The following is a 25,567-nucleotide window of genomic DNA, read 5'->3' as shown; positions in this document are numbered from 1 at the left end:
GGACCCTGGAGGATTGCCTGAACGCTTTATTTCCACCCCGAGCGGTTCCGTCCCTCGGTGCCAAGCGGCTGCGCCCCAGCGAGACAGGATGAGAAGCAGGCATGGAGTCCGAACCCGGGAGACGGGGATTTATTGGTGCTGTACGGAAAAGGCGAGGCCGCAGGGCCAGCCGTGTGGGTGCTGCTGCCTGCCAGGCCCCAGGAGCACTGGTGGGTGCGATACGAAAGCCGACGCAGCAGCAGTGCTCTCTGTCGTGTCAGCAAGCAGCCCCCAGGCCCACGCCGGCCCAGGACGGATGTGCCCGACACACGGTAGCTGATTAAGGCACTTGAAATGACTGCAAGCCACAAGGCCATCATCTGCTGCCACCCTCCTTCCTCTTCCCTGCCTCCCCCCCGGGTGCTTTGCAGATTAACCTATAGAGAATGGGGTGTTGCTGGGGCGCTGCTGCCCCCTGCTCAGGCTGTCGGTGCGTCCGGGGCCACGCTCACTGGTGGAATTTCTTGCCCGGGCTGTTGGCGTAGTCCAGCAGCAGCTGGCAGGGTGTGAACTGGCTGCCGTAGACGGCCTCGTACTTCCGCAGCTTGTCCACCAGCTGCTTGGCTCCGTAGGAGTCTGCGTACCTGAAGGGACCTGCAGGGGACAGGGGGAAACGGGGACGGGTGGTAAAGAAGGGAAAAACACCACAACAAAGGTCCCAGAAGGGTGACAGCACTGGGTAGGGCAGATTTGTCCTCCAGAAGAGCCCCCCGGCTGCTGACACGTGCAGCCAGCATCCCGACCTTCCCATGTGTGAGCCCAGCTTGGAGGGGAGGAGAAAGATGCTGCCACCTCTGTGCCTTGTGTCAGCCCTCGCTGGTGCTTTTGCTTGGTCTGAAATGGCCACCCTAAAACTGGCAGCAAAGCTGTCAGGGTCCCTGCGTGCCACAGAATACGCTGGGAGTACTGCAGGCTGGGACCAATTATTTTCATTCCTCTCCCAGTTTGAGCTTGCTGCAAGGAGGGAATCACCAGGGACCCAGCAGAAGCACTGCCACGTGGCTGAGAGCTCTCACTAGCTTTGAGTTGTGACCCAAGCCTCAGCTCACGCCTTGCCCAGTGCCCTGGCCATGGCCACGATGTTTCCAGAAGTGCTGCAAGAAGCCTGTCTGCCTGCCCAGGCCAGTCACAGTGGCAAGAGAGGAGAGCCGTGGTTGGATCAGATGATCCTGAAGGTATTTAGCAACCTTAACCATTCTAGGATTCTGTACCAGAGCCTCATTTTTCACTGAAGGCCATACAGCTGCACAAAAGCCAGGGACTTAAAAATGTAGGACCTTTGCAAATCTCCCAGTTGACTGCCCCCACGACTAACAGGCAGGAAAGCTTTCTTTTGAGTGATGGAAAATGCTGATGAGGATGGGGCCAGCATGGCTCTGCCTTCTTACTCAAACCTAAAGACAGCAAGCGGCTTGGTTCCTGTCCCCTGACCCTCACCACCTCTGTGAAACAGCTGTACCAGCAAAGGAACTCCCCAGGGCCCTGGAAGAAATGCCCTGCACTCCTTTAAGCAGCTCTCAGGCCCTTTGCAAGCTCTCGGGTGGGAATGCTGAAGCAACTTCCCTGGATCAGGCTTCACGTGGGAGAGGAACACTCAAGCAGCACCTCAGACCTGGCCTCAGAGCCCACCAGAAAAGCCCACGATGGAGTTTTTGAGTCAAATCAGGCAGGCCTCACCCCTGCGGCTCCCACACTCACCTCCCAGGCACGGCGGGAAGCCCAGGCCAAACACAGCACCAATGTCTCCCTCCACGGGGTTGCTGAGGATCCCTTCCTGCAGGCACATGGCTGCCTCATTCACAAACCTCGTCACCAGGCGCATCTGGATGTCCTCCTCGGTGCAGCTACCAGGAAAAAAGAGTCTGTAAGGGCTGTGTGGCTTACCCAGCAGCTGGATGGAGGAGTACGTGAGACCAGCAGAGGTGGAGGGCAGGGATCAGGCCTTGAGGGGGGTGAGGAACTCATTGGAAAGGTCCCCAGCCTTGTGAGGCCAAGGGCTGCCAAGTTCTGTGCTGTGACTCCGGGCAGGCACGTAGGGGTGGCAAGGAGTCCATCTGGCCGGATGGGAACTGCTCCAGGAGATATTTCAGCATCAGGCTGTGCAACAGCTCTGCCCCGTGAAGGTCAGGGCAGCTGCTCAAACCCAACCCTCCCGCTGTGTCAGAGCCCACCTTGGGAAAGCTTCCTGCAAGAGGTGCTAAAGCAAGGTGCTAAATCCACAAGTGTGCCACTCCTGCTAGCACGGGCTCCCCAGAGCCACCAGCCTGCCCCCTGCACGCTGCTTGGGGACCCAAATGCCACCCGGGGTGACTCCACGCTCAACAATGTCCTGCTGGGCTCCCGGAGCTGGGAGGAGCTGGGCAGGGGCTGAGCCACCACAGGTACTTACACTTCAGGCTTGGCTGGCACCTTGAACCGTGTCAAGATCTCATCCATGCCAGAATTCACGCTCCTGTTCTTCACCCCCTCCTGGTAAACGTAAAAGCCCTTCCCTGCCTTGCGGCCTGCCAGGGGAAAAAAAAAAAAAAAACAAAAACAAAAACAGAGTCACATCCTGCCACGTGTCTCCTACATCAGTGACACCTTTGCCTCTGATCTCGTGACTGCCCCTTCTGTTAGCCTGAGCCATCCTCCCAGCACAGGCAGCTTCCCTGCACTTCATTTCCTGCCTCGTGAAGCAGGGAGGGAAGGGCCCACGTCCAGCTGGCTCCTCGGCAAAATGCTGCTGCCTGTGCCAGGCCCCAGCGCCTCTGCTGGGTCTGGAGGACAGTCAATGTCACAACCTGTGGCTACAGCAGCAAAAAGACACAGCCTTTAGCCGTGGGGGCAAGGGAGAGAGATGACAACATCCAAGTAACACTCACTGCCAGCTGCTGGTCACAGCAAGTGGTGTTTGGGGGGTGAAATGACAAAGTGCAGGGCCCACTGGGGCTCACTGCTCCGTCCTGGTACGCTCAGAGGCAACATCCTCCCGCACGTGGAGCTTCTAAACCTCAGTTCGGGGCTTGCTTCACTTCAGCACATTCATTTCCAGCTCCCTACCTCCCAGAGTGCACATGCAGGTTTAATGGAGGGGCTAGAGAGAACTTCACGGCCTCCTGCCTGCTGCCTTTGCTCTGCACAGCACCCCCTGCTGCAGCCTGGACCTGCAAAGGAAGGTCCAGCTGCACCCAAAAGTTCATCCTCTGACTGGGGGCTGCTGGCTGCTATTACCTGCCCTCGAACAAAGGGTAAATGTCGGGTTAAAACATCCCGGTGCCTCACCTAAGAAGCCTTTCTCCACCATGAGTTTGAACAACTCGATGCTGCCGCCTCCAAAGCGCTCGCCGAAGGCCTTGCCGAGGTCCTCGGCCACGTGCGTGGCCACGTCCACACCCACCTCGTCGATCAGCGTGGCAGCGCCCACCGGGAAGCCGAAGGCCGTGGAGATGGCATCTATCTTCTTCGGGTCAACGCCCTCCTGCAGGAACAGAAGGGGGAGCAGTGAGATCTCTGGGTCCTGGGAACCCAGCACGGGGGCAGAAAGGTTCATCGGGGGCCACAGGAGGTGACCAGCCCCACTGGCTGCTTGAGAACAGGCAGGAGCAGCGTAGCTGTGCTTGCAGCACTCCTGACTCTCCCCTGGCACTATGCAGAGGGCAAACCCACTTGCTCGTGGTCCACCAGCCACTGCGTGCTGTGCCAAGCCCTGATGAGGACGGCCTGACTCCTAGCCCAGAGAGGCTCTCTCAGACCTGCTCTGCTCAGCTGCAGAGCCAAGGGAAATGTGTCTGCACCCCTGCCTTGCTCCCAGCCTCTGTTTTGAACGTGGTACAGGTAACACTGCCCTCTGCTCCGCAGCCCTGGGCGGCTGATCCAGGGGGAGCAGGTCACTGCTTTGGGAGAGCTGCCTTGCAGGCGATGCAGGAATCCCCACGGGGCTTGTCACAGCACAGAGCAGAGCACGGTGCTGATAAAAGGGCATCTGCCATGCACGCCCTGCCTCACACGTACCTTACATGTTTTGGAATCTAGATCCTGTACAACAGTGAGAAGCAGTGAGAAGACGGCCGCTCTGCAGGTGTAACTTACACCAGCATTTCCACGAGCTGCCTCAGCTGCACCCTCAGGCTGCTTCCTTACCCACTTCCCTCCTTGGCCAGGGCTTGGGGCCAGCCTGGCTCGGGGCGAGGAAGCAGCAGAGCTGGGGGACACTCAGTAGCCCACGGGATACACACCTGGAGAACTCGGACCACTTCTGCCAGCATCGGCCCCAGGCACCTGGTGGTGTAGAAACCAGGTCCGTCCTAGGGGAGAAGAGTGAGACAGGAGGCAGGTGAGAACAAGCTGCAGGAACACGGCCCCTGTCAGCAGCACAAGAAGCGAGTTTCACAGCCCAGGCTGCAGTTCAGACACATTCAACTCCATTTTTAATGGTGTGCAGTCAACTCCTAGAACAGCTTTTACCTGTAGGGCTCAGCAGTGTTTGAAGACTTCAGAATTTACTGCCTGGAAATCCCCACGAGAGTACTTTTATTTCAAATAGTGCCTGGAGGACCCAAGCAGGCGGCAGAAGACCCCTGGCTTCACCAAGCCCAACAGGCTGACAGGGTGAAAGTGTGCTTGGACATCATAGCTGTTTGTTCTCAGCCCCTGCCTCTCTTCTCCCTCTGCTTTGCACAACTCTTCCTCTACATTTGCACACATATTTGTATCCTCCCCCTTGCACAAGATTTAAATCCAGAAAGGGGATAGTTACTGCTCCCAGGCCCCTCTGTCCTTGCATTTCCCCTGGGAGAAGAGCCAGTGGGAGTCCTGCCAAGGCTGTTCCATCTTGGATGCCACTACAGACTGCAGCCTCCTGAAAGCTGCTTAGAGCAGGGATGCCAGCACCTGTGCCTTCTGACCCTTCATGGCTGCTCCAGGGGACACCTGAAGGATCACCTGGGCACCTGCCCTCTTCTAATCTCCGTTTCTACTTCTCAGCATGAAGTAGAAACACTAATTCTCAGCTAATTCCATCTCATCAGCCAAGTTTCAGCCTCCTCTCAGCACACAAGCCCACCCTTTTATTCATTATCCCAGCCTGCATTTTGTGCAGCCTTTCTCTCACCTTTACCACGATGACGACCTTGCCCTGTTTGAGGCCAACAGCAACAGCAGAGGCAGCCGTGTCCTGGGACGTTTTGTCCGTGGTGATGATTTCCAGCAGCTGCATTTTGTCAACGGGGGAGAAGTAGTGCATCCCGATCACCTGGGCAGAAGAAGAGCTCAGGGTTAAGACAGATTCTGGTTCTCCCAATAAACTACTGGGAAAACCAAATCCCAGCTGCAGAAGGAAGCAGGCCAGCACGGGCTGCAAGACCCACCACCATACTGCACTGATTTCCAGCCGTGTACTCCTCTCTAACTTCTCCTTTCTCTCCTTGGCTTTCCCAAGGAAGCAGCCCCTGTCCCACAGCTCTTGTTGAGCAGAATCCCTGTGCTCTGCTTGGATTTTTTTTTTTTCTGGGGGGGTGATGAAGTGAATCTAAGGACAAGAAGGCATGTTTCCATGTTTCCAGAACCTAATTACAGGGGGAAGCACAGCCTCCCTCTGGGAGCAACATTTAAGAGGAGATTATTCGTCTGTGTGCCTCATCCTGCCACCACGGCCGTGTAATCAGGATGTCACCTTCGTGCCTCCTGGAAGCTACACCTGGCACTAAGTTCTGCACAGCTCAGAGGCACCTTGAAGGGCATCTACAGTCTGCAAAACTAATTAAAGAAAATACATTAATTAGTTAACCGATTTCCTATTAGTTTCCCCATAAAGAGTCATTACACAGGCAATTTATTCAGCAAGAGGATGTTATTTGCAAGCACGAACAAGTAAGACACAATTTGCATTTCTGATGCAACTGAGGCCTGAAGAGCAACACAGGAAGAAGCTCTCCAGGGTCACAGGAACCTCCAGCAGCAGGGAGGCACAGCGGTACACGACTCGTGCTGTAAGACAAGCAGCAGGGGCAAGGCACTGCCCTGGGCAGCTCTGAGACCCTCGTAGGAGTTCAGGAAACCAGCCACAGGCACTTCTGCCTTTGTATTTGTGTAATCATCCTCCCCAGATGAGCTCTAGAGCTTCCCTTTCCTTGGGGGCTACTGTCTTCACATTCCACCTGAGAGAACCTGGCTCTTGCCATGGTGTTATGACCCTGCAGGGGAACTGCTTGCTCCACCCTGTGTTTTCTGCAGCCCCACGTGGGCAGAGCAAATGCCTCAAATAATGGGAAAACACTTCTCCCTTTTGATATCAACACCGCCCTAGACTGAGGCTGAGCCCACAGGAGGTGACTCCAGATGGTTACAGGTTCCTCACGCTCCTTCAGATGCTGCTGTGTCACTGCCACGTCTGCTCTCCTGCTGCTGCTCCTCCCTGCATTCACACACCTCAGAGCCTGGCTTTCCAGAGATGAGGCATAAACATGCTTCTATGGGCAGCCTGTTCAGTGCCTCGCCACTCTCATAGTAAAGAATTTCCTCCTTAGATTGACTCTAAATCTCCCCTCTTTTAGTTAAAAGCCATTCCCCCTTGCCCCATCCCTACACTCCCTGATAAAGGGCCCATCCCCAGCTCCTACCTGGCTGCACTTGCCTGGGCTAAGGGATGAGGATGCAGCTGTTGCATGGATAAAGCTGTTTAGACTTCAAGCAAACAGACGAAGTCCTGTTCCAAACGCTCTGCTACGAGCTGTATCGCTGCACTCAGAGCCCTGTTCACATGGACAACTTGGAGCCAGACAGAAAACCCCCCACGCCCCTCAGGAGTTTGATTCTATGGCTGACCGTGGCTTCAGTTTCAGCACTTTTGAGTTCAGCTTCCAGCCACCAGCTCTTCCTCCTTTTTTGCTGCTGACTGGTGCCTTCTCCCTGAGAAGACGTTCCCATTGTGGCAAGTCACTCCTGTGTCTAATGACCTTACCAAAATGACTGAAGTCTCCCTGGCTGGAATTTTCTCAGCTCGAGTCCTTCCATAGCTTCTCTGCCCCGCGTGCATCAATGTTTCCTGACGCACGCTGACCTCCCTAACGCACACTGCCTCGCCAATGCCACACTTGATGGGAATCCACCTTCATCCCCTTCCTACCTGCCCAAAGATCACAAGCTCTTTGTTCAAAGCTGGCTCTGGGGGCAGAGGCTGAGCTGTTTCCTGTTCTGAGGAAGAAGCAGAAGATCCCAATGCTCACCTACAGCAAACCATTTTGCCACTAACAGGCAGCTCGGCACACTCCCAAGCTCTCTGTCACTGGGTACTCACCTTCTCTGGCCTCTTGCTAACAGCAGCAATTTGGTTGATCGGGAGGGCGGACGTGTTACTGGCGAAGATACAGTGAGGAGGGATCACCTGTGGCAGGGGGTGGAAGAGGCAGTTTAGAGGCACAGGCTCCAGTCGGAGGTGATGTACAGAACCTGAGAGCAGTGCTAGCACAGGGCATTCCCAGCAGATCTCTGTCAGAGCAGTGTTAGAAACTGATCCTAAAGCAGCAGCCCAAGTCAGCCAGGCCCAGCTTCTACTGACTCCCCTCTAGGTCTGTGGGATCAGTCTCAGAGCCCTCACGATTCTGCCAGCCCACTGCAGCCACATTAGATGCTACATCAGAAAGAAGCCCAGGCCAGCTGCTCTACCAGTTATTTCCTCAAGTGTGTTCTTGAACAGAGAAGAGCAGAGGCAGCAAGCCAGGGACAGCAGGTACAGGATATGTTGTGGAGATACATTTTTGTCATATCACTGTGCTCAGAAATGGATTTTTTTCTGCGTGGCTCCCAGGAGTCAGGGAGTGTTGGAAGTGCCTCTGTTCAGCTAAGAACTAGCGACTCCTTAATCACAGGACAGGAAAGCTGCCCTGGATGCTCACCCATGTACTGAAATTAATAATTTGCACCAAGCATCAAACTACTGCATAAGGAAATGTGAGAAACCCAGTGGGACAACCCGAGTCTCCATCACACAGCGATCCTGTCTAGCATAGCTGACCAGAACTGCTACTCACGGCCTCCACTTCCTTCAGCACTTTGTGCTTGATGTTAATGTCCTCGAACACAGCCTCGATCACCATGTCTGCTTTATCGAAGCCCTTGTAGTCCAGCTGGCTTGTCATGTTGCTGAGAATAGAGTCCCTCTCAAACGATGTCAGACTCTTCTTCTTCACCTTGCCATTCAGCCTAGGGAAGAGATCTCTGTCAGAGGCCAGCCCAGACCGCTGGAGGAGCACCACGACACCAGGGCTATCCCTCCCTCCTGGAACAGGGACCCAAAACACCATCTGCGATTCAGCAGGACTATCACTGGCCCACCCTGCCATCTGGAAAAATGAGAGCCCTGTTCACACAACTCCGTTGGTGCATCAGTCTGAAGATCAATCACACGTGAGCACTGTTACCGCTGAGCCAAGGAGGCAGAGGAAAGAAGTCCAACTTTTCAGAAGTCTGACCCAACGCTTCCCCTGACACGGGCCTCTAGGCAGCCACAATTACTCCCTCCCCTTAGCTCTAAAAGCTACTGCTAAATCTAAAGATGAAGCAATCTGTGATTGTCTACCTACCTAAGGAGCTAGGGCTGAATACACTGAGCCTATTCCAGAGCAATAGCCTGGCACACTGCACAGGGCAACCTTAAAGAACACTCCACAGAAACTATGGTGTCACGAGTTCCTGACTGCCTGCAAGCAAAAGATTATTTTGATGAAAGCTCCATCCCATCCCAAGTGAATTCCTGCAAACTCACGTACCCCTTGAAGACCTGCTGCTGTCCTCTGTCCAAGCCTTGCTGCGTCGTGTCCTTCAGAATGGTCTTCAGCCCCTTATCCACGGAAACCTGTGCAATCCCAGCTCCCATGAGCCCCGCTCCCAGCACTGCCAGGGTCCTGCACAGAAAGTGGTGAGGGGGGGAGGACAGTCAGGGCTCGAAATAGCTGAATTGCCATTGTTGTCATCAGACTCACACAGACTCTGTCCATCCAGGCACTATTTTTAGCGAGGTCATGCAAAAAGCTTCCATTTGTGGGTGGGACCTCCAAACTGCAGAGGATTAGTGTTCCCAAGGCAGGAAATCTCTCTGCTCTGCTACACTGCAGGACTCTAGGCCACAAAGTGCCAGGAATCTGTCAGCAGAGGTCCTCCAACTGCTCCTCCAGACACCTCACACTCGTACTTACTTGACCTCTCGCTGAGGTGTTCCAAACTTGTTCTTCTTGCAGCGCACCTGCCCGTGGTAAAGTCCTATCAGTGCCTTGGATTCCTTCGTCATTGCGAGGTGGCCGAAGCTCTGAAAAAAGGGAAGGGGGAGGGAGACAGGTTGGCCTTTAAAAGCTGTCACAGCCCCAGCACGCACAGATCAAAGATATGGCACAGGGACAGCACGGCCACCCGTGCAACTGCCCAGACCAGGCATTTGGGTAGAAATGGAAGAAAAGTCGGGGGTGTGTGTGTCCTCTCTGCACAGGGGGCACCCTCTGTGCTAGGCACAGCCTGCTTTGCACTATTACCTCCCGGATGGGCAGCCAGAAGCAGTGAAGAATTGTTCAACATCCTTTCCCATAAAAAAAAATATAATTTAAAGCATCCAAAAGAGTATAACACACTAACACACTGCAGTGTCTGCAGGGGTAGAGGTCTGCCAGGGAACAAGAGTAGCCCTTGTATTTGTGTCCATCTCCTTCCCTCCCACTAACACACCCTTTGCTCATTTCCACTCGTCCTGGGACCCCCCAGCACAGCCCTGGGGAGGAGCACTCAGCAGCAGCTCCCTGCTGTGCTGGTAAACCAGAGGTGACCCTGCTGCCCCAGTCAACCAGCAGCTGTGGGGTCCTGCAGACCAAAGCAGGAGCCACTTCTGCTTCCCAGTGACAGGACTGCAGCTCACTGACGTGGGATTAGAGCGAGGAGTGACCCTTCTCTCCCACGAGCATCCTGCTCTAGCCACAGCCATCGCCCCATCTACTTCTAAGCAAAAGAACCCTGTACCCAAACGTTGTGAAAAGCTTTAAAACAGGCCAGTTTTCACCGATAGCTCTGGAAATAGCTCTGATGCTATTTTCAGAGGATCATGGAGAGGCTACGGAATTAAAGGCCTGCAAAACCTCTCAGCATTAGGCATGAAATGGGAAAGAAGACAGGGAGATAAAAGACAGCATAGGGAGACAGCAAACTAATGATGCTGTCTGAGCCAAATCAGCTAGGAAAAGCCACTAATATAATGTAGTGTAGAGCAGGCAGTATCTTCCTTCACTGCTGTCCTGTGAGTTAGAGGCTTGTTAAAATATCAGAAACATGAAGACCAGAAGAGAATCTGCAAGTCTCCTATCCTAGGGGAAGAAAGGAGGCATTAGAAAAGGCATGACATGGGCACTTATTCTTTAGGGGATCCTGGTAAGATCTCCATCATGCTGCTATTCTCAGGAAAAAAAATAAAAAAATCATTCTTTTCTGCAAGGAACAGAGCATCCTGAGCCTCCCATTCAGCATCAGATCAAATGGGGGTGGAATGAAGAACTAGAACAGGCAGGGTATATCCAGGTCACCGTTAAGGTAAGGGGCAGACAGCCGGATCATCACTGGATGAGAACAAAAGGATCTCCAAAACATGGCAAGAGAAACTGCTGGACCTGGCAGTGTGAGAAGCTGGTGAAGGCTGCAGGCTGTGCTGAGAGATGGCTGGATTTCACTGGTGGCATAGAGGCAGTGACAGGACAGATGTCCCAAACAGACGAACAGATGGGAGTGTTGTGGATAACATGGGGATTCGGGTCGTGCAAAGCCAGCAGCGCTCAGGTAAGCACGTATCTCCTCTTTATCAGAAATACCAAGATTGAGTACTGATACAGCAAAATTCAGATCAAGAGGAAAAACTAATTAAGGACAAGTAGTTTACTACAGAGGAGACAAGGATAGAGAAAGGGAGGAATCAAGATGCCTGGGGGAAGAACAAGCACTGGAAAATGAAGTGGAATAAAAGGGTCACACATAAACAAGCCACTGGCCGGTATGCTCATCTGCTCAAGCTCTGCACCTACCCACTACGTCCTACCTCCATATAAAACTCGATTCCTATTTTTCTGCATGTCTCTCTAGTACCCTGAAAACTTCAAATAAGACTGGACAATGTCTAGGACATGAGGTCTAGGTGCCTGCAACTGGAGACAGGGGGCCTGAGGGGCCAGCTACTTGGTAGAACAAACTCCTACGGGCCAGCTACTGAAGCTGTGTGTGTGAGCACACACACAGGACCACAACTGAAGCTCAACCTGGCCCAGCCAAACAGGAGGAACAGCCCTGACTGTCCCAGCTGCTCACGTCAGTGTGAACGGTTTGTGTGTCCATGGGTGTCACCAGTAAAGGCACTGTGCAGTCTACACACCAGCTATGTGCGTACAAAATGTTTGTGTGTGCACATCATCGATATCTCTGCAACATCTGCCCAGCTAGACCCATGAACAGAAAAAATCAGCAGAGAAAAAACACCTCACCAAGAGGTGAAACCTCCCAGGGCTTAAACAGCTAAAGATTTAACTTCCCTTAACAGTCCTTATTGGTCTTAAACAAAACCTATGTACCAGGGAACTGAAGAACTGAGGGCAAAGGAAGAGGTTTATTTCACAGAATCAAAGGAACACAGAATGGCTCAGGTCAGAAGAGACCTGTGGAGATTGTTTGTCCAACCCCACTGCTCAAAGCAGGGTCACCTGGAGCAGGCTGCTGAGTCCAGCTGGGTTTTGAATCCCTCCACTGAGGGAGACTCCACAGTCTCCTTTGCCAACTTGTGTCAGTGTTGAGTCACTTTTACAAGTAACAAAGCTTTTTCTCCTGTTTAAGTTTAATGTCTCAGGTTTCAGGTTGTGCCCTTCACCTCCTATCCTGCCACTGGATACCACCAAGCAGAACGCAGCTCTGCCTTCCTTACTGCTTCCCTTCGGGTATTTATATACCCCAAAAAGATCCCCCTTGGCCCTCTCTTCTCCAGGCTGAAGAGTTCCAGCTCGCTCAGCCTCTCCTCACGTGTCAGATGCTCTAGGCCTTCAATCATTTTTGTGGCCCTGTGCTGGACTCAGTCCAGGCAGCTGCCCCTCTGCCTGTTCTGGTGCCTGGAGTTGTTCCTCCCATGGGGCAGGATTTGGCATTTCCTTTACATTTCCCTTCACGAGGTTCCTGTCTGCCCCATTCTCCAGCCTGTCGAGGGGTCCCCCCTGAATGGCCAGCACTAGAGCAAGTACTCTGACTGCAGTGGTTACCAAATGGGTCAGTTTCACTGAGGGATAAGGAGAGAGAAGTCCTGTTCTGGGTAAAAAAAACACTGAAAAAAATAAACAAAAAAAACAAAACCATCACCACCACAAAAACATCTAATTTTCATGAGTACTGAAAGTTACCTATCAGCAAAAAAGGGCCAGCGCAAACTAGAAAACTGGACAAATGGCAAAACGAGTAATGGGCAATCAACACCGTCGACAAAAAAGATGGCAAAAGGTGCCAGAGTAAACTGAAATTAAAGTTTGTTCATGGAAGGAATTACTTGTTTGCACCAAACCACCTGGAAACACTTATGAGACCGACAACATTATACCTCCACCTCCAGGTTACCTGTCCCACGTGACAATCAGACAAAAACAAACAGAGCTCAGACACACAGAGAAATCAAATACAAAGTCCTGTTATGTGAAACCCCGAGCACTGAACTCAGTCTGGTCATTCCCAACTCAAAAAGCCTAAATAGACAGGAATGAGAAAAGGCACAAACTGTTTTCACAGATGAAGAACCTCAAAAAAACCCAACAAAACACAACGGTTCTATTGCTCAAGATGGGCCTTTTCTACAGCCCCACTCCCAGAAGAGCAGGCAAGGATCCAGGCAGTGTTCTGAGCAGCCTGTGAAGAATATTATCCTTTGTGCATGGTTGAACTCATTTAGCACACACCTATACAGCTTATTTATTGCTACCAGGGATCTAATCTGCTTACCTGGGATTCGGTGAGGTATCCAGTATCACGTCCCTGATCAAGACCAGCCTTTACAACCTAGTCAAAGAACAGCAATAAAGATACCCCACTGTTAAAGGCATGTCCATCAACAGCCGTGCTTTAAAGAGATTGCTTGCTTAGCTGCACCTCCTGTTTGCACCAGTGACCCCTCCCCAAAATTCAAGGGAGACTTCAGACTCGCTGGGTCCTGTCCATGCTGCTCAAAGCAGAGCCATGAATCTCCTTGTCCTTCTGACACAGAGCAGCTGCCAGGACAGTTGAGTTTTCTGTCAGGTTAATTTTTACACCTACCTTGTGGCTTCAGGGATTGTTTCAGTAGGACTGTGCTCCCGTAAAGTCATTGCTCTCAGAGTCAGAGGGGGGCACTCACAGGTTTTAGAGAAGTCTTGACAACAACTTAAATAGTGAAAATTCATTTGAAAAAATCCAACCACGGACAATGTCTGAGAGTAATACAATGCCCGAGCTACTTACGGAGCTAAGTTTTAAAGTTTTGTGGGGTTAGTGCTACGAGCACAGCAATTGATATTTTCCTGGCTTCAAACAGGTTAACCTGTCTCATTAGAAACCTTACAGGGAACTGAAGACTGAAAATTTTATGACCAAGTATTCCAGCTAAACCTTCCCTCAGTTGGGATTCTCCATCTCCCCCTCACTGGTGCCAGTACACCATAAATTGGTGTTCAAGCTCTGGGAATTCTGCATTTTAACATGCTTGCTTGACAGACCACATGGCTAGCCTCATCAAGACTGATTTTCTGTAAAGATCATTACATGTGGCTTGACTCAGGGGAAGAAAACAGCATCCCCCATCTGTCGCCCTGTTATCCCACATCTCCTCCTCCTCTGCAGTTTCTGATGCCTCACAGCAGGCATTACCTCAATGATTTTCAGCGGAGCAGGGTACAGTCCTTTGGTTTGCTTCTGAACTTTGCTCTCCACTGTCTTGTAGACTTGCTTCCTCACAAATGGAAGAGCCATAGCGTAGTCTGTTATCTCTGTAAGAGGTGACAAAACATGTCTCAGTGCAGTGCTACATGAGCAACCAGCTTTTAAATAACTAAGCCAATAGTTAAAGAGTATAGCTGTGAACGTTACATATCTGCAATCGTTTTAACTACCAGCCCACCCGGCTCAAGAGGCAATTGCACCATCAAATAACTTTGTTTTGATGATGGAGTTAAGTAGGAGCGTGACCACATCCCTGAGAAGCAAAGCTGGATTCTACCCACTGCAGTCCCCTGGGATTTGGCTGTGGTGCCCTCAGACTTACTCTGTACTAGCCCTTTTGATCTTTTGGCAGACACAGTCCTGTTGGCTAGTCCTCTGGCAAAGCCAATGGCTACCTCCTCCAAGTACTCGATTGTTCGTGCTTCTGGGGTCTTCACACCTGGCCCTGTGAACAGAAGAAGAGTCTTGAGGAAACACAGCAGAAGTTATCTCTGATGGATACAGCTCATGTGGGGAAGCAAGGGTGAGTCAGCAACAGGGCACTCCTTTGAACTGCTCCCACTCCCCCTCACCCCCCTTTGACTTTTCTTGGCTCTGGTGAACAAGACATTTAATATCCGTGGTGTTATCCACAAATACCAAAATGCCAAACGCGTAACTGCCAGCATCACTTCTACCTTAACAGAACTAAAGTGCTCAGCCACCTCTCCCTCTTGTTGCACCTCTACCTCCCTGTACAGCATAAAAGCCTGCACAACTGAGATGTGACAACGCTGTTGCTATTAAACAGACAGACACAGTTACCCAACACCACGGCCTTGAAAATTACCTGCTCTGTAGATAATGGTCAATAAAACCTCAACCTCTGACCTCAGGTACAAGAAATCTCTCACTTGCTTTACCTACTAACACCTAGCCAGACTCAGCACAGTAACTGTTGTAGAAACCTTACCAGGGGAGCTTCCAGCTGCCGACTAATACCTGGCATAAAATAAAGCAGAACCAGATTTGGGCACACCATTAAGTGAAACAAGACAATGTTGTGGATACCCTTAGTGAAAGAGAACTGCTTGCACCTCATGAAACTGCCTCCTGATTAATGCTGTCTCTTTCCTTCAAAGCTTTCCCTAACGAGCTAAATTACCACCTCAATTAAAGCTGCTTTCACCCAGACATTGAGAATGAACATGAGAATACTCAGCAGAAAGCCTTCTGGCACTGGGTGCTGTCTGAATGAACAAGAGATGCCTCTAATGCTTGCATATCATTTTTGTGCTCCTCCTATGTCCTCATCTGGTTTGAGTCAGGATTTGTAACACATTGACCACATCAGGTTTCCTTTAGGCAAGCCAAAGTGATCACTGATATAAAAAGTCAAATTTGCGGGCTCTTAAAATATAATTCAGGCCCTGGAGAGGGATCTGGAGGGGTTGGGTTGATGGGCAGAGGCCAAGGGGATGAGGTTCAACATGGCTCAGTGCCAGGTCCTACACTTTGGCCACAACCACCCCATGCAGTGCTAGGATTGGGGCAGAGTGGCTGGAAAGCTGTGCGGAGGAAAAGGATCTGGGGGTGTTGGTCGACGCTCACTTGAACACGAGCCAGCAGTGTGCCCAGGGGGCCAAGAAGGCCAAGGGCATCCTGGTTGTGTCAGGAGCAGTGCAGCCAGCAGGAACAGGGCGGTGATCGTCCCCCTGGGCTCTGCTCTGGTGAGGCCAAACCTCGAGTGCTGGGTTCAGCTTTGGGCCCCTCACTACCAGAAGGACATCGAGGCCCTGGAGCAGGGCTACGAAGCTGGGGAAGGGCCTGGAGCACAAGGCCTGTGAGGGGCAGCTGAGGGAACTGGGGGTGTTTGGTCTGGAGAAGAGGAGGCTCAGGGGAGACCTTATTGCTCTCTGCTGCTACCCAAAAGGAAGGTGTGGGGAGCTGGGGGTCGGCCTCTGCTCAAAGGTAACTAGTGATTAGTGATAGGAGCAGAGGGAACGGCCTCAAGTTGTGCCGGGGAGGTTCAAGTGGGAAATGAGGAGACATTTCTGCTCAGGAAGAGCAGTCAGGCGTTGGGACGGGTTGCAGTCCCTGGGGGTGTTCAAGGAGAGGTTGGACATGGTGCTTGGGGACATGGGTTTGTGGTGACATTGGTGGTAGGGGGTGGATGAATGATATGATCTTGGAGGGCTTTCCCAACCTTCATGGTTCTATGAATTCACAATTAAGCAAGTATACAGCAGTAAAGTTTACTCAGCAGATTTTAACTCAAGCCTGGGTACGATGGAACCATCTTATAAGCAAGAATAGAGCTTGCCTTGCATTTCTCAGGGTAGACAGCAGCACTTATTTTTAAAATTTATTTTCTTCAAATTCAAAAGCACTGGGAAGTGTGATTTGGTTTGCAATCCGCAAGGAATTGCTCCATCCAACTGAAAGGCAGTTATAGCAATTCAGACAGCCTAAAGCCGTGGGGGTTGGCTTCTTTTCAAGATCTTGTCACTGAGATTAACATCTGCAGGCTGCGTAATTGTAGGCATTGGTCATCTATTCTTTCATTACGGGTCGCAATCTGTCCCTCTGACATGATAAATGAGGAATGCAGGTTCTAATCTGTATAATTAGCTTATGCAAGGGAGCCAACAGGCCCGCCGCCTCTGCTCTAACCTTTCCCTGTTCGATTTAGCTTCAGCCTGACTTCTCAAGGTCCCTGCACACATGCTTCTGAGGTGGGAAGGGAGGTTACAACCCTGAAGAGCACGGCAAGGACTTCACAAGGACTTCACAGCTCGTACGCCCTGCCTTGACTGCGGGTGGCATCAATGGCTTCTCCACCCACCAAGGTGGAGAGGTTAACCAACAGGCAGTAGATCGGCTTCCTAACAACTGAGGGGCATCACATCTGACCTAGCGGGTCCACCAGCTGGTCAACCAGGCCCATCTTCTTCGCTCTGTCGGCACGGATGTTCCTCCCCGTCAGCATCATGTCAAAGGCAGCAGGAAGTCCCACCTGGAAGGGCAGAAAGGGGATTTTTAAACAAACAAGTAAGCCATGAGCAGAAAGGACTGCTGAGGAAGTTTTTTCTCCCACTTACCATCTTTGGCAGCCGCTGAGTACCCCCTGCTCCTGGCAGGAGTCCCAGTAAGACTTCAGGTGTTCCCAAGATTGTTTTCTTGTCCTTTGTTGCTATTCTGTAGTGGCAGGCAATGGCAACCTTAAAAAAGGGAGGGAAAACTAAAGGTTTCCCCGTGAAAGACCACAGAAGAACTGGGCTTCCATCACAAAGGTCTCTTGTATGCCCTGCTTCAGCTTTCCTCCTAATCCTACCCCAAGTCTCCAATTCAGCTGCCCAAATTCCCTCTGTGCTCAAAGCTTCTTCTAGCAAGAGGCACGCACCCAGGGCCAACAGCAACAAGCAGCTACTGATGTGAATGTGAAAGTAGCAATCTGAGCCAAGCTATTTTCAAACCTTATCTAGGTTTAATTTGAATTTTTACTTAATTAATTAGAATCTCATCTAGACTACTAAGGGCTAGAGTCATCTGCTGCACTGAAGGCATGGTCCCATTTACAGCTGTGATACTGCTTTATCACTGGATCACCGAGTCCAGATCAATCACCACTGTGATTTTATAAAAGGCTGCGAGTGATTGAGAAATAAGAATGGAGCTGAAGAGACTCCATTCCCATAAAGTTATTCCCTTTTAACAACAACTTTGCTCCAGGAATTACCACAGAGCCTTCCAGTTTACAAAACACCGAGTGGAGATTACGAAGCAGACGCTGCCCTCAGCTGAAGTGGCAAGTGATGGGGCAGGGTATGCAGGCAAGGGTGGAGCCTGGCCAGGTTCCCCACACTCATCCCTCTCACAAGAACTTTTAAAAGAACAGAAACTGCTGGGATATGAGACTCTTTTCACTCAAAAAGAAATCATTTCCAGCACATACTCTGCCAGCAGCATCAATGTCAATTCAACGCTTGCTGGAAACAGCCTGTGTGCCCTGGGATGCTCTCACCTCAATATTAGCCTGGCCCACACGGATTCGTACGTGACTAGCTCTTTCAACAGAAGTAGAAAAATTAGCATCGCAGAGCTCTGAGGCACAACCAACCCATTAACTTGCCACAAACTCATTTGAATGGATGTAATGAATCCACGTCAGGTCTCAAATCCCTCTCACAGAAGTCCTCTGGGCATCACGTGGATAGTTTAGAGAACCAGTGCTACCAACTCTCACTGCTGCCCGGCAGACCCAGAATTGCTCAATACCTCCAGTCCTCCTCCCAGGCAGGAGCCACTGATGGCAGCAACTACGGGCTTTGGAGACTGCTCAATTTTTTCTAGCATCTTCTGTCCGTCCTGAGAGAGCTGAGTCACTTCCTGCGAAGTCTTGCAGGCTTCAATCATGCTGCAGTGAGGCAGAAAGGCTGATCAGAACTGGAAAAGCACTGAGAAAACAGCAGTGAAACGGAGAGTGCTGTAAGGAGTTTGCTCCCCTGTTCCCACAAAGCTCCAGCGACTGACAGACAGGCGGGAGCTATTCAGTCCCACAGCCTCACATTAATGAACGACACAGGAAGACTACTAAATTCGGTGGGTTAAGTCACTGCAGGCTGACACTGCTCTGTGCCTGCAGGCAGTGAATGAGCTTCCTTGTGTCAGAGCTCTGAAAGCCTTGGGGGGAGAGGAGGAAGGGTCATAGGAAGCCTCAAAGCATTTGCCAGGAAGGGTGGAGGGGGAACCCGGGATCACTTTTTAGAGAAGCAGATGGCCGAGGCTCTGATGCTGCTCTCTGCCAATTAGATACTCCCTCTGCCAATTATTCCCATGGAGGCTGATGGCGTTTGCCAGGCAGGCCCAATTTTGCAGGCTTGTAGCACTGAGGCTGCCCAGCACCTCTTACACACAGCCTGTCCTTTTGCTCTGCTATTGCTACCGCCTCCTTCCCACCTGCATCAAGTGTCTGGCTTTTATCAGGGCAGAGGAAGAGGTAAAGTTTTTAAAAAGCTGATTTGTAATTTACCTTGCTGAGAGCTTTCTGGCTTTTTATGTCTTTAAACGACTTTTCTGCCCTGCCCGAGGTCAGGACTAGCAGCCAGTGGCACTCCAGGTCCCAGGGAGAGCACCCACACGGGCCCCCAACACCCTGTGGGAGTTACCCACGCTGAACGGCCCCGGAGGCCGCTCAGATACTCGGCGTGGCAGAAAGCCAAATCCTGCCTAATGAAGGGGCCGTGCCGGCAGGCTGCCAGCCACTCAGCCCCAGATTAAATGCAGTTCTGCATGTAAATTATCTGCTCTTGCTGCGTCCCAGACCGAAGCACAATGCTAACCCTGGAGCCAGGAAGGGAACTTTCCTTGGCTGCACCCCAGCACGCAGGAAGGAGCGACCCAAGTGCTACAACCCAACCGAGTTCCTGACCAGCCATACTCTGCTTTGTCAAGGCCCTAACCTCATTTGAGCGAGCTGCACACGCTGTGTGCATGGATCTCACGCTCAGCCTCACCCCGGGGAGGTGGCTGTGAGAAACTGCTCGGTGTGTGCAGCTCACCAGGCCATGGCCCCAAGGTTTTGGGCTTCTGAGGGAGCTCCATGGGAATAACCTGTAACACCCACAAACTTACTCGATATCTGCTCCAGCAATGAAGGAGCCTGGCTTTGAAGAGATGAGGACAGCGCTTTTGATGGCTTCATTGGCCCAGATCTCGTTCATTACTTCGGTAAACTCCGCGCTCAGTTGCTTGGACAGAGTGTTCACCTGGAGGCAGCAAACACACGCTGTAAATAAGGAGCCCGTGGTGGAGTTCAACCTCTGATTAAGCACTGGCATGAAGCAACTTATCAGAAAGCTTGCCAGGAAGACAGACCAACAACAAAAAGCCAAAGCCAATTGCAAGTCTGAATGCATATTCCCGTCTGTCTGAAGCTAGGAGGAACAGTAGCTCTGCAGCTTTTTCTTTTTGCTTTCTGCAGACAAAAGGAACAGCCCACCCAGGAGTTCACCCAACACCAGAGCACTGCTTGGCACAACTCTAACGCTGCTGGGGCACGCATGTGGAGCCCAGATCTGATGGAGAAGAAGTTAGTTCATCCTGTGTCAAAATAAGGGCAGGAAAACCTCCAAGATGAGACCCTGAAGCAGGTTCTCAATTAAGAATTCCCTCCTTAACCTCACCAGCAGCGGGTTTGTGACCTCAAACACAGGTTCTGTAAACTTCTGCTCTTTTATTTTTTTTCTGTATAACTAGCAATCTCCTTAACCACCTCGAGTCCAAGAACTTAACTAGATTCAGGACTATCTTTTGCTGCTAAAACAAATTATCTTGGTACATACAAAATCCTTCCACCAGGTATTTTTCAGGTGCCTCTTTAAACACCCACACGCTCATGCTCCCATTTCTTTGTTCACAACTTCGACAGCTGCAGGTTAGGAATGTCCTTAATCTGAACATGGCATTTTCAGTGCCCCCTCTGCCCTACCACAACTCCTGCCGTTCCTCCAGCCAATTCAAGCAGTACCTTGGAATTCGGCGTGTTGAAGCGTACAACGGCCACATCTCCCTTGATGTCGTAGTTCACGTGGGTTCTAGCTGGAAACAAAGGGGAACGCGTTATCAGCTGGTGGCCAGCGGCTTCCAGGGAGGGGATGGACTCGCACAGAGAAACTTTGTGCTTACCCTGAAGAGCGGTGGAGGTGGAGATGTTGCGGCAAGCATAACCTGAAGAAGAGACGTTGCAGATGTTAAAGGAATCCTCAGCAATGTCAGCGTTCGTGTCCTTTGGTAACGTCCCCTCTGAACTCCCCTGGGCTGCCAAGGAACGTGCTACAGGAAGCCCTGAGCAGCAGCCAGCTCCCTCTGACGGCTCGACCCGTGCCCGCCACCAGGGCTCAGCAGACTCCACGCTATTGAGGTGACCTTCAGGGCTTCCACGCTGCAGTTCCCAACAGCAGCAATGCCAAACCGAGGCCAGAAAGCAAAGCTTGCTCCCCAAAGAGCCGACAAGAGACGGAGTGGGCGGCACACGGGGGTTTTCTGCCACCAGTGCACGCAGTCCAACACAACAAAGCAACGGCCCTGCTGCACTTGGGGGAGTTTCATGGCTATGAGTTAAGGTCACGGCAGATCCAACACGGTTGCTGTGCAGTGTCTGTGCAAAAACACGCTCCTGTGCCAGCAAACGGCACCACCCCAGGCACTGACACCCCAGGGAGGAGCTGGTGAGCAACAAAGAAGGGGCACACAAAATATTTACCCTCTCCTCTGGTGCTGTCAGCTGGACACTAAACCCACCTCCAGTGACCACAGATGGAAGCACCCAGAGAAACCCGTCCTGTTTCAGAGCACTCAGACCACAGGACGAGTGAGATCCCACTGTCCTGCCCCATAAATCCCACGGTCCTGCCCCATAAATCCCAAAGCTCCTTGCTCTGCTGAGGAGCTGTTTCTCCTGGTGACCTCCCACTACACAAACAGATCAGCCCTGTTCAAGTGACCTTGATCCTGCCCGAGAGGATCCTCTGACACCGACCCAGGCTGAAGCACTGCCAAAAGCTGCATGGAACACGAAATGTGGCAGGAATGCTACTTCTCCAGCACACAGCTCCTCTGCCAACTGGAACCCAGAACCCAGCTCGCTGCTCGGCGCTGATAACGCTCAGGAATAAACCCACCCTGTCCCAGCAAGGAGGCAGAAAGTCCAGCAGGGGGAAAAAAAAAAACCCTAAAACGCCTCACCAGCAGGCACCTTCCCTCCCTACAACCCCGGGGCCGGCTCCTCTGCACTTTGACCCTCCTTCCACTCGCCTCCAGCGCTGGCAGCGGGGAGCGACCTTTGTGCTCCATTCCCCCAGCCCAGCAGACGCGGTGCCACGCCGTGGGGACTGGAAACTCTGTGTTGGTCCCAGCAGGTGGGTCGGGGTGTCATGTGCACTGCATAAACACGGAGTGAGCTGGGTTCTGCTCCCAAGCTGCAGCCCCTGTGCTCAGTGTGCACCTCCCTGAGCTCTGGGTGCGCTCAAGTCACGCGTTTCTGAACCCAGGCGCTGCTTTTCCCAGAGCTGAGCGTGGCCTGACAGCGGGTCCCCTGCTGAGAGATGCTCCCCAGCAAAATAAAATGCTCCTTTAACCCAACGGCAGTGTTTTAGCCCAAAAAAAGCCCCACGGCTCCACCGCTTTGGGGAGAACACAAGCACTTGGCCTCTTCTGAGCTCTCTCGCTTTAATCCTGTGTTGCTGCACAGCACGGGTAGGAGGAGATCAGCCAGAGCTCGGTTGCAGAGAGCTGATCACGTTCTCCTTCCACACCCAGGATCTGGAAAAGCTGGGACGAGGAAGGGAAGCAGCGACAGCTCTCCCCAGCTCCCACCTTGACCAGGGTGCTTACTGGGACATTTTATACAAAAAAAAACAACTCAAAACAAAAAAGTGAATGGATGAATTGAACTTCTCCTTCTGTGCCCTACCACGCTTCCCTTTTTCAAGTCACTTCTGACCAGGCTGCTTCCAAGGCGGCCTTAAGCCTGGAATTCCACTTTGCTTTCAGGTTTAGCAAAACAGATACAAAGCAGGAAAGAGAAAATCAAGGGCGAGACTGAGAAAAATCTCGCTACCTTCTGGATAGAAGCTCCTCTGGGAGCAGCAGTGGCATTCAGGTAGCAGCTGCTCAATATCCGAGTGACAAAGTTTTGTTTTAGGTCCCAGAACACTTGGGGGAAACACCTTCCAAACCCCAAACTGGCATCCTCCTTATCCCAAACCACGAGCCAGGAAACCCTCCCTGGTAATCGTGAGGTGAACGGCACGGCTGCGGGCCAGATGCACGATTCTGCCCTTTCACTGGCATCTGCTTTAGGACTAAAACCTGTGAATAAAGGAATAAAGGCCTGATTTTTGCTGCTTCATTCACTCCACGCCTAGAGCAAGGGACACCCAACGCTCCAGAAAACCCCTCCTGGCATCAGCAGAGACCTTCAGATGCGGCACAGACCTAAAAACCAACCTTTTTCCAGCAGCCAGGTCTGCACCCCGCCTGGCAGAACAAGGCGCAAGAAAAACACCATTAATTACGACGAGCGATGTTAATTAGCTCTGCAGACACGAGCAGCCTGCACGCACACATCTCCCAGACAAGGGAATCGTGTCCCAGCTCCCAGAGTGAATCCAAGACAGTGCCAAAGGGTGGGGGAGCATCGGTGACCGGCAGAGATGCTCGCACACCAAAATTGGGGCAGATCCTGGGGGCTCTGCAGGCACAGCACTCCTGGGGGGGCCACGCAGGGACCCCCTGCCCTCAGGTGCACACAAACGGGCCCCCGAGGATGAAGTTTTCCCCCAGGGGGGCAGCCGCACGGCCCCCTCCCCTGGCTACGCCTGGAGAGCAGCACCAGGAGCCCAAGGACACGGGGACACCCCCATGGGGACGGGGAAGGACACGGGGACAGCCTCCCCCCCCCCCGTGGATCAGCTCGGGGGCTGGGGACAGCCCCACCCGCAGCCCTCCCCCCTCAGTGGGGTCGGGACTGGATGATCCTACAGTTTTGTGACTGCTCCCAAGCACGGAAACCCCCCAAAACCATACAAAGATCCCCAAAACACGCAGGGGAGCAGCCCCTGCCCCCTGGTGACACCACAGCCCCCCCAGGACAAACCGGGGGTGGGTGGGGACGCGTGAAAGACCCTCCCTGGGGGGAACACGGAGACCACACCCCAGCGTGGGACACAGCCACAGGTGAGGGGACACAGAACCATGGGGGGGGGAACACAACCACGGGGTCCTAAGCAGCTCCTCAGGCGCCCCCTGCCCCACCTTCCTCAGAGCCTTGCAGCCCCCCCGGACATGTATACTAGGAGCGTGTTCCCCCCCCCTTCAAGCAACCCCCCCGTGTCCCTCCCCTCTCCCATGGGGGCACCTCCCCACATCCCCCCTTGCACTCCCCATGGCCGCACAGCCCCACGCCCCCCTCCCCATATCTCCCCCGTGCCCACCATTCCCTGTTTCCCCTCGCAGCTCCTCTGGGACCCCCCCCCACGCATATCTGAGCCCCCCAACACCCTTCCCACATCCCCCCCAACCCCTCACGACCCCCACACACACACACCCAACACCCCCCCCAGCCCCTCAAACGCCCCCCCACCCCCCTCAACTCCTCACGACGCCCCCCAGCCCCCCCCAACCCCTCACGACCCCCTTCACACACCCCCAAACCCTCACGCCTCCTGCCAGCCCCTCATGGCCCCCCCAACCCCTCACAACTCCCTTACAGCCCCCCCCAGCACCTCACGACCCCCCCCCACACCCCTTCAACCCCCTCACGGCTTCCCTACACTCCCCCCAACCCCTCACAACTCCCTCACGACCCCCCCAGCCCCTCACGACCCCCTCCCAACCCCCCCCAGCCCCTCACGACACCCCCCAACCCCTCACGATCCCCTCACGGCCCCCCCCAGCCCCTCACGATCCCCTCACGGCCCCCCCCAGCCCCTCACGATCCCCTCACGGCCCCCCCCAGCCCCTCATGACCCCCTCAACCCCTCACAACTCCCTCACAGCCCCCCCCCCCAGAACCTCACGACCCCCTCACGGCCGCCCCGCAGCCCCTCACGGCGCCCCCCCCACCCCCTCACAACTCCCTCACGGCCCCCCCCAAGCCCTCCCCACGCCTCCCGCGGGTCCCCCCCTGACCGTCGGGGGGCGGTCTGGGTGCCGGGCAGTGCTTGGCGGCGGCCGCGAAGCGCCCGAGGCTGCCGATGGCGCGCACCGCCGCCGCCATCTTCCTGCGCGCGAGGTCGAATGAGGGAGAGGCCGCGCGGGGGCCTCGCTCCCGGCGCCCCGCCCTGCCCCTCCTTTGAGGTTGCCCCTCGCTGCCGCCTGTCCCCGGAGCCGCAGAAACCGCCGCCTCCCGCCGCTTTCTCTCCGCCTCCGAGCCCCGCCGCGCCCCGATCGTCGTCGGAGCTACCGAGAGCAGCGGTAGGAAGGGAGGGGGCGCGGCGGGAGAGGGGCGGGGTGGGGCGCGGTGATCAGGCGCGCGGTGGGGCAGCCCTGTAAGGCGGGGCGGGAGCGGGGTCCTGGCTGAGGGGAGGTGGTGGCGGCGCTGGGGTGAGGGGGCTCAGGTGGGGGCGGTGGGGCCGGGAAGAGGGGGGGCTGCGGGGCTGCTGTGGGGAGGGGGCGGCTCCGTGAGGGGTGTGGGGTACGTGAGGGGGCTCCGGGGTCTGTGAGGGGGTCCGTGAGGGGATATTGGGGGCTTTGGTGGTGGGCAGGGGCGGGGCAGAGCGTGGGGGGGGTTCTTTAGGGGGTGTCCTGGGGGTTGTGGGGGGCTTGGGGGGAAATGAGGGGGCTGAGGGAGGCTGAGGGGGGTCTCTGGGGGATCTCTGGGGAGGGGGCGTTATGGGGAGGGGGCGTTATGGGGAGGGGGAGTGCAGAGTGCGGGAGGGAATGGGGCAGCAGGGGCAGGGAGCTGGGGGTTTGCCTCTTTTCACAGATAAATAGTGATAGGAGCAGAGGGAATGGCCTCGAGTTGTGCCAGGGGAGGTTCAGGTGGGAAATGAGGAGACATTTCTGTCAGAAAGAGCAGTCAGGCACCGGGACGGGTTGCCCA

General features: G+C 53.7%; 1 protein-coding gene across 1 annotated transcript; it reads right to left on the bottom strand.

The window, feature by feature from the left end:
* Positions 1-11: 11 nt before the first annotated feature.
* On the bottom strand, positions 12-24,772 carry HADHA (hydroxyacyl-CoA dehydrogenase trifunctional multienzyme complex subunit alpha). The gene is made up of 20 exons (XM_082757276.1): positions 24,655-24,772; positions 20,650-20,691; positions 20,492-20,562; positions 19,597-19,730; positions 18,241-18,379; positions 17,064-17,183; positions 16,876-16,978; positions 14,306-14,428; positions 13,912-14,030; positions 13,012-13,068; positions 9,213-9,322; positions 8,787-8,921; positions 8,049-8,220; positions 7,316-7,402; positions 5,132-5,272; positions 4,257-4,325; positions 3,304-3,499; positions 2,429-2,543; positions 1,738-1,883; positions 12-633 (listed from the first exon to the last, which is right to left on the bottom strand). Exons 1-20 carry the CDS (start codon positions 24,740-24,742, stop codon positions 488-490), a joined length of 2,313 nt encoding a protein of 770 aa, XP_082613402.1. The 5' UTR covers positions 24,743-24,772; the 3' UTR covers positions 12-487.
* Positions 24,773-25,567: the final 795 nt, after the last annotated feature.

The sequence above is a fragment of the Aythya marila genome (genome assembly GCF_965140915.1).
Source record: "Aythya marila genome assembly, chromosome: 3".
Lineage (NCBI taxonomy): Eukaryota > Metazoa > Chordata > Aves > Anseriformes > Anatidae > Aythya > Aythya marila.
This window is presented reverse-complemented; position numbering and strand designations above follow the sequence as displayed.